General features: G+C 37.8%; 1 protein-coding gene and 1 long non-coding RNA gene across 2 annotated transcripts; both read left to right on the forward strand.

The window, feature by feature from the left end:
- The first annotated feature begins 224 nt into the window (after positions 1-224).
- Positions 225-6,848, forward strand: CXCR3 (C-X-C motif chemokine receptor 3). Its single transcript, XM_063435951.1, has 2 exons — positions 225-325; positions 5,685-6,848. Exons 1-2 carry the CDS (start codon positions 293-295, stop codon positions 6,756-6,758), a joined length of 1,107 nt encoding a protein of 368 aa, XP_063292021.1. The 5' UTR covers positions 225-292; the 3' UTR covers positions 6,759-6,848.
- Positions 6,849-7,334: 486 nt separating this feature from the next.
- Positions 7,335-8,694, forward strand: LOC134577279 (uncharacterized). The gene is made up of 2 exons (XR_010085974.1): positions 7,335-8,305; positions 8,425-8,694. It is a non-coding gene; the product is annotated as an uncharacterized LOC134577279 (long non-coding RNA).
- Positions 8,695-8,988: the final 294 nt, after the last annotated feature.

The following is an 8,988-nucleotide window of genomic DNA, read 5'->3' on the forward strand; positions in this document are numbered from 1 at the left end:
TGTTTTACATTCTAGGTAAAAGAGCTCTAGTCAATGATTCTTACAAATCGAATCTGGAAATGTGTAGCCTGTCTATTAATATTTGGATAATGTAATAATAAAAAAATTAAAAAACTCCCCACAGGAAGAAGCAACGTGCATGTTTTGTGATTGACAAAAAGCAAGCATGCCAATAGTGTAGTAGTAGAAGTCTTTAGATTAACAACTGACACACTGTCAATTTACCACAAAGCAAAAGAGATTCAAGGGTGTTACATCTGCGATAAGTGAAACTAAGGATTCATTGCAGAACATGAGAAATGATGCAGACCTCAATACTTACCTTGTAAGTACATAATTCCTTTTTCTAAGTGAAACAAATCATTTTTTACTGTTTTAGTTTGAAAAAACAAACTTGCAATTATTTTACATAACTTTACTGCTAATGTGCTATTGTGTATGTGTGTGTGTGCATTTGCATGTATAGTTTAATACATATGTCTCTCAGCACTCTAAATAGAAGATCGCGCGTTATGCCTGGTCGTTACGTGTAAATTAACAAAGAAATAGGATAGAAGAAAATAGTGTAATCAGTCACATATATAAAGAGGCATAATGTATGCATTTTTCTTCCAGAGAGTAATACATAGAAACATGCCTGAAGTTTTTAAAAAACGAAACAAAACACTTTTTAAAACAATAATAAACTCAAGCAGATTTAGCATAAAGCAGTTATACCAATAGCCTATTTCGCAAGGTTAGAGGTATAAACACGAATGTTCACTGACTAGTTGATACTTATAAAACAATACTGACATATTCTGGAATCTGAGGTTACCTCCTGGGCACTATATTAGGAGGGGTACTTGCACACAATGTGTGATGTCATTTGATATCATGTTCATGTGTTGCGCCAATGCGGTAGTGAGGAGTGTCACATGACTGTTAGAACTTCATGGCGAGTGCTTAGGGGGCAGCAGTTGCAAGAAGGAAGCCCACCCTCCCCCCTCTAATCCTGGATCTATGCCTTCCCAGGTATAAGGTCCTTGTTTGATCATGTATGTTCCTCTGATCTGGTTTTATTACTGGTATGTCATAAATCAGTTTTAGGGCAAAGTGTTGCCTCTCTTTTACTGTGCAATTTACTTTTCCTATGACTACTTCGATTTTAAGCTCCACAATTTGCACAATTTGCACACCAGGGTAAGAATATCCTGTCATATCCCTAAATATCTGATTCATGCAGCAAAGGTAAGTGTGTTTTGTACTCCTCTCTGATGCTCATTTTACACCAGTTTCTGACTGGCATATTTTGGCCAAAGAGGGCAAGTACAACCCAAAGGCCAATTATACAGCAACTTGGCCCCACATTTAAAAAAAAAAAAAATATGATCTGTCTGTGGTATATTACCAAACTCTATATATTATGCACGCATACACATATAAACTCTGGTCTGTCTACTTTAATAAATATTTATTCAGAGACAAAACAACAGCAACATACAAATAATGACACACAATCTAACTAACTATACTAACAACAACAACAATTTAACTAACTAACTAACAATAACAACTAAATCTTATAAAGTCACCAGATCCCACTAACAGTTCATCATTATAAAAATCAGCCCATGTCTGCTCACGTGTCTGCTCAGTAGCACAGCCAAGAAGGAACATGGACGAATGGAGATAGGGGCAAGTGGTTATCTCTATCCTGACTTGTCAGCATATCTTCTTGTGTCAAAGGCATAACTTGTTTTGTCTAATAATATCTATTTGGTTGTGGTGTCTTACTTTTAGACATTTACTCCACACATGGAAGCGAATTAGGGATAACAACACACGAAAAGGACTTGGGAATTGTTATAGACAACAAACTATGCAACAATGTGCAATGTCAATCAGCAGTGGCCAAGGCCAGTAAGGTATTGTCATGCATGAAAAAGGGCATTCATTCTCGGGACGAGAATATCATTTTGCCTCTCTATAAATCACTGGTAAGACCACATATTGAATATGCTGTGCAATTTTGGGCACCTGTTCTAAAGAAGGATATCATGGCACTAGAAAAAGTGCAGAGGCGGGCTACAAAATTAATAAAAGGAATGGAACATATCAGCTATGAAGAAAGGTTAACAAATTTAAACCTATTTAGTTTAGAAAAACGTCGCCTGAGAGGGGATATGATAACATTATACAAATATATTCGGGGCCAATACAAACCATTGTGTGGAAATCTATTCACAAACCGGACTTTACATAGGACACGAGGCCATGCGTTTAGACTGGAAGAAAGAAGATTTCGTCTAAGGCAAAGGAAAGGTTTTTTTACTGTAAGAACAATCAGGATGTGGAATTCTCTGCCTGAAGAAGTGGTTTTATCAGAGTCCATACAGATGTTCAAACAGCTACTAGATGCATACTTGCAAAGACAGAATATTCAAGGATATAATCTTTCAATGTAGGGTAATAACTGCTTGATTCAAGGATAAATCTGACTGCCATTCTGGGGTCAAGAAGGAATTTTTTGTCCTAGCTTGTTGCAAAATTGTGCTTCAAACTGGGTTTTTTTCTTTTCTTTTGGATCAACAGCAAAAAACAGGTGTGAGGAAGGCTGAACTTGATGGACGCAAGTCTCTTTTCAGCTATCTAACTATGTAACTATGTAACTATGTAACTATGATAAAGAGTTGAACACAAAACCATATGTCATTTCATGATTTACTGAGGAATACATGAAATAATCACAAAATGTACACAGTTTTAACCAAAAATTATTTTACATGAATGTGAGTGGGAAAGATGTAAGGGTTAAAAGTGTATTCGCAATTGAACGTCAGTGCAAATTCTCATACCCATAACCATTTAACCCCCTGACGATAGCCAAATAGAGCAAATGCATACATTGTCACTTTATTATTCATCCCATCTTGACTCAAAGCAATCTAATTTCCCTATATTCTTCATCCCACCTTAAGTCTATTAATGAGAAAAGATACACAAACAAAACTTATCCCCCTGTCAGAAAGGCATACATGAGCTTGGTCACATGACCCCTAGTCACCATATTAGTTTGATGACAGAATGTCACCACATTGTCCACTGGCCAAGCCACCTCTCTCTTGCTTGCTGCCCAGAGGCCGAGATTCAGTTGTGAATGAGCAGTGGGACAGTATCAGAGGATCTAAGCAGGGTAGTATCGGTGTGGCTGTGACTAAGGAAAAGCAGCAGTGTGTCTTAAGGGCCAGATTTTTCCTCCTTGCTGCCCCAAGGCCAGTATCCTCAAGGCATCCCTGATATATACATACAGTCATTGGAAAAAGAAAGTACACCCTCTTTGATTTCTATGGTTTTACTTATCAGGACATTATAATAACATAATAACAATCATATGTTTCTTAGCGAGTCTTAAAATTAGGTAAATACAACCTCAGATGAACAACAACACATGACGTATTACACCGTGTTTGATTTACTTAACACAAATAAAACCAAAATGGAGAAGCCATGTGTGAAAGTACACTTTATGATTCAATAGCTTGTAGAAACACCTTTAGCCACAATAACTTGAAGTGATCTTTTTCTGTATGACTTTATCACTCTCTCACATCGTTGTGGAGGAGGTTTGACCCATTCTTCTTTACAATGTTGCTTCAGTTCATTGATGTTTACTGGCATCTGTTTATGCCACAGCATTACAATCGGGTTGAGGTCTTGACTTTGACTGAGCTATTGCAACACCTTCATTCTTTTAATTTGCAGTCATTCTGTTCTAGATTTGCTTAGTACCATTGTCCTGTTGCATGACCCAATTTCGACAAAGCTTCAGCTGTCGGACAGATGGCCTCACATCTGACTCTAGAATACTTTGGTATTCAGAGGAATTCATTGTTGATTCAATGACTGCAAGATTCCCAGGTCCTGTGGCTGCAAAACAAGCCTGAATCATCACTATTCCATCTCCGTGGATAGTTGGTATGAAGTATTTGTGCTGATATTACCTGCTAGGGTTAACTCCTCCTCTACTGGCTGTCTACCATACAGCCACTACAGGATCTTCCGGGTCTTCAGGCTATGCACGAGGACTTCAAGCGTCACCGTAATCCCCATAGAAAAGCATTGAATAATGCTTTCATATGGGGAAATCCTAATGCGAGCATGGCCATTGCCAAGCATGCACATTAGGTCTCCTCTGCTGGCTGACGTCAGCGGAGAGAAGGTGGACCCGAGCTAACGCCGAGTGACATCGGCGCTGGACCCAGGTAAGTGGCAGAAGGGGTTATGAACCCCTTCTGCACCACAAGGGGAGCCTTGACAGAGGGGGAAGCTAAGCATTGCATGGTCTGAGGTTTGGCAACTGTCTTGAATATTTTCCACTTTTTAATAATCTTTCTCACTGTAGAATAATGGACTTTAAATTGTTTGGAAATGGCCTTATAACCTATAAGTTTGATGGGCAGCAACAATTGCTTCTCTAAGAACATTGCTTTTGTCTTTTCTCCTTGGCATTGTGTTAACACACATCTGAAAGCTCCAGACCAGTAAACTGCTTAAACTTTAGCTTTTATAGAGGTGGTCACATTTGCTGATGATCAATTAATCAAGGGTATTTGATCAACAGCACCTATCTGCTACTTAGCCTCTTATTCCTATGGAAGCAATAAGGGTGTACTTAGTTTTTGGCTTTACCATGTTGGCATTATTCGTGTTAAATAAATCATGACACGGTGTAATATGTCATGTGTTGTTCATTTGAGGTTGTAGTTACCTAATTTTAAGACCCAATTTATCTAATAAGACCTTGTATTCTCATCACGTGAATTATTGCCTATTTTTATGTACCAGAAAGCCTTACTGGCATTAGCAACTGCTAAAAAGCATTGCACACCTATTGATGACATATACATTTAAAGGAAAAAAATTACAAATATATACAATGGGTGGTGAGTTCTACAGAAAAGCCCAGTAGACCTTGATGGCCGTAGACCAAGGCTTGAGGGAGGGAAGGGCCTTGGAGACTCTGTGTTCCTCCCGCATGCAGACTGTTCTGAGCATTGCCGCGCATTACCATGGTAGGAGGACAGGAGAGTCAGCTTGCAGCTGAAGGAGCTGCAGGCTAAAGTGAACATGCAACCACTGGACCACCAGGGCTTGAATCATTATGTCCTTCCTCCCTGATAAAAGGTAAGAAGAAGGGAGGGGGAGACATTAAGATAGATTTACACATCTCACCTACTTACACACAGTATATACTATGCACCCTTCACACACAAACACACACAAACTGTATCTTTACATACATACACACACACTGCCCCTTCACACTACACCCTTCACACACACTACACCCTTCACGCACAAACATCACCATTCACACACACACACACACACACTACACCCTTCACACAAAAAAACACACACACAGCACATCACAGACACACATAGAAAAAAGTAGAATAGAAAATAGAAACAAAAATAGATAAATTTAAGGTACATATTATTTTTAAAAAAACCCTAGTTTCAAAAATAAAATTGCACGTGCGCTATAAAATTAGTTATTGTGGCACTGGTGTGGGTTAAGGAAATTTTACCATCAACAAAGATACAAAAGTGGGCAGTAGGTATTAAAAGGTTGACTTCCCCTTGTTTAAACAATTGTCACCTGCGCATTTCTACTAAAATGTTATTTTTTTTCTTTACAGAATGTACATATCACAGATATACCTGAATTCAGCAGCTCTTCAGAATATCAATATTCTCCAGGGGACTTCAGCACATGCAACTTAGAAGAAAGCAAGATTTTTGACCGAAATTTCTTGCCTGCATTCTACAGCCTTCTGTTCCTGATAGGAATAATTGGGAATGTCCTGGTAATGTTTGTTCTGCTGCGGAATAAGCGTAAGCTCCAAAGTACTGACATTTTTATTCTGAACCTTGCCATTGCTGACATACTCCTTGTTTTAACTCTTCCATTTTGGGCAAGCCAGGCATTTAGTGGCTGGCTTTTTGGTGGTATTCTTTGCAAGATTGTAGGCTCCCTGTTCAAAGTCAACTTTTACGCTGGCATTTTCCTCCTTGCTTGCATCAGCTGGGATCGGTATCTTTCAGTGGTCTATGCAGTTCAGATGTTTAAGAAACACAGATCCAATTTGATATACTGGATTTGCCTGGCTGTATGGTGTGTTTGCTTAGCACTTTGCATCCCTGATGTAATGTATTTCAATGCTGAATATGACTATCGTACCAATTTAACAATATGTCAGCCAAGCTTTCCTTCCTCAACTTCAAAAATGTGGAAGACCATTATGACTTCTATATTTCATATTCTAGGCTTTGTGCTACCTTTCTGTGGCATGGTATATTGTTATGCACACATCTTTCACACCTTGTTAAAATCTAATGGTTTTAAGAAACAAAGAGCATTACAACTGGTGATAGCTGTTGTGGTGGCTTTCTTCTTGTGTTGGACTCCATACAACATAGTAGCTTTTGTGGATACTCTGGTCATGTTGGATGTTGTTCCTGGGAGCTGCAATCTAACACATAACATTGATACTGCTCTATCAGTTACATCAGGTCTGTGTTACTTTCACTGCTGTCTGAATCCTTTCCTCTATGTCTTCATTGGCGCCAAATTTAAGAATTATTTCATTGAGCTATTACATCAAGCAAGCTGTATGTGTCCCAACGTCATGGAACAATATGTCAAGAGAAAGTATTCCACTCGATCTTCAACCTGGTCAGAATCTGGAGACACTTCGTTGTCCAGAATCTAAGTATTTATTTCTCCTGTCAAATGAAAGACTGATGGACCATGTTATATGAATGTATTTGGAAGCCATCAATTTGTTTATGATGTCTTCTTGGCCTAACCAGTGTAGAATGCCATAAATTCACATAAGAGTAGCACACAATAGAAGTTTAAACATTAGATGAGATATTTGAGACTTTGTGCTTCTTTTTCAAAATAGAAGAATAATTAGGTAAGAGTAAAGTGTGTGCACATTATCAACCATCCATGTTATTTATTAAACTGCATATGAGCTAAGAATGTGGAAAACCAATCTAAACTTAGAACAAAATATAAAGCTAAGTTTTATGTGATTTCATACATTTAGTGCAATGTAGAAAAATATTTGTGTTTCTTAAAGTTCACCACTTTGAAAATGATCACCATTGTTTCATCATCTCACTATTAATATACCTCTATAAAAAGCCACATAGTGTGGTGTTATTTAGCACTTAAATACCGCATTCTAGGGTTTACCAACCGTCAACCTCACCCTATCAATTAATTACAACCAAATCCTTTTTATTTCCTTTGGGTGATTAGGCATAATGCATAATAGCTTTTATTACTATATCATACTTAACAAAGTCGTAATTGCCATAGTCCTGTAAATCATGGCTCAGAGTTCTATGTTATATGCTACTATCCTACTATACTACTGGGAAGCTCTCCTTGTAATGTTAACAAGGTAATATGTGCTGGACATAAAACCCCTTGGCTATCCTGACATCCAATGACTCATTCTCATCTTACAGCACCTTACAATTCCTAGAATGTGGGTGCAGGCTACAGTTTTCAAGTTACCTTGTGCAGTTGTCTGGTGGCTCTGTAATATTTAGCTAGCACAATGCATTGTACATACATTATTTAAAAGTTTAGTCACATGGAAGTTAGCAGACTAACGCATCATTAAGTTCTCTGTTCCAACTGACTTAACAGGAGGAGAGCAGAACTTACTTGTTATCTCTCTCCTGTAACTCGGTTAGTCTGTTTATGAACTATGCATGATTTAGAGTACTAAAAGAGTATTAAATGAATGGCATCTGTATTGGATGACCACTGGTGGTTGGGTTGACCGAACAATTTCTATACGCTTTAAACCGACAATTACATAGTACATCCCCTTGTTTAACCTCATCTCTATCAGCTGCAGCTGGGCAATCACTGATACAACAAGTGCTGCTTTTAAGTAGGTGTATCGGTTCCATTCAACAAACCACAGGATTGAAATCCCACTAACCAACAACTAGTGGTAATTATTAGTCCTACTACCAAACATACTGAGGATTTTTATTCGCTTTTCCACCAATTGATGGCATCAACGAATAAAGAACAAGGGTCATTGTCCTTCCTCTAATCATTGCGTTTTAGGCTGCTTTCGTAACAAACCATTAGAAAGGCCAATGGCTGTCTTGTGAATACTCACGAAACACAGCAGATTCCATAGAAAAGGTGGGATGATGAATCAGTTCAAAGACACCAATATTATTTAGACTTAATAGCTAGAGCAAATGTGTCTTTGTAAAGTATAATGTATGAACTTAGAAACATGGAAACATAGAATGTGACGGCAGATAAGAACCATTCAGCCCATCTAGTCTGCCCAATTTTCTAAATACTTTCATTGGTCCCTAGCCTTATCTTTTGGTTAGGATAGAACTTATAACAAGAAAGTCAACCGTGAATTTTCATGACCATTCCTCTTCAACAGTTGAAGGTCATTGCAGGGGCAACTGTCTGATACTCAAAGGGTAAAATCCCAGTGATCGCAATTGGAGCGTTTGATGAGTAATAACTGAATAATAATTGCAAGATTTCAAGATGTTTCGAAGTGCTCTTTCCCTGTCATGTAATGACTCACGCAGAATCATCTGCATATGTAGCTAAGATATGAATATTTAATAAGACATCATAACGATATATAATAAAAAGTATATAAAAAAAAAATATGTAAAATGTATAAGAAAAAATTTAGATATTGATTATACCACAGGATAGTCTGCATGTAAAGGTGTAAATAGAAAAGGATACAAATTATAACTGTATATATTGATAATGCTGGTGTTAAAAACGTCCATTTAGATTGTTGGGCACCAGCACAGTCTCCAAATAAGGTTTAACTAATCTCTAACACAGCCACAAAACCGACCATAGCTGTAGCTACTGCTTCCAGAAGATCATCTAGCACAGATGATGTTCAGTCAGCTAATTCATTG

The sequence above is a fragment of the Pelobates fuscus genome, chromosome 11 (genome assembly GCF_036172605.1).
Source record: "Pelobates fuscus isolate aPelFus1 chromosome 11, aPelFus1.pri, whole genome shotgun sequence".
Classification (NCBI taxonomy): Eukaryota; Metazoa; Chordata; class Amphibia; order Anura; family Pelobatidae; genus Pelobates; species Pelobates fuscus.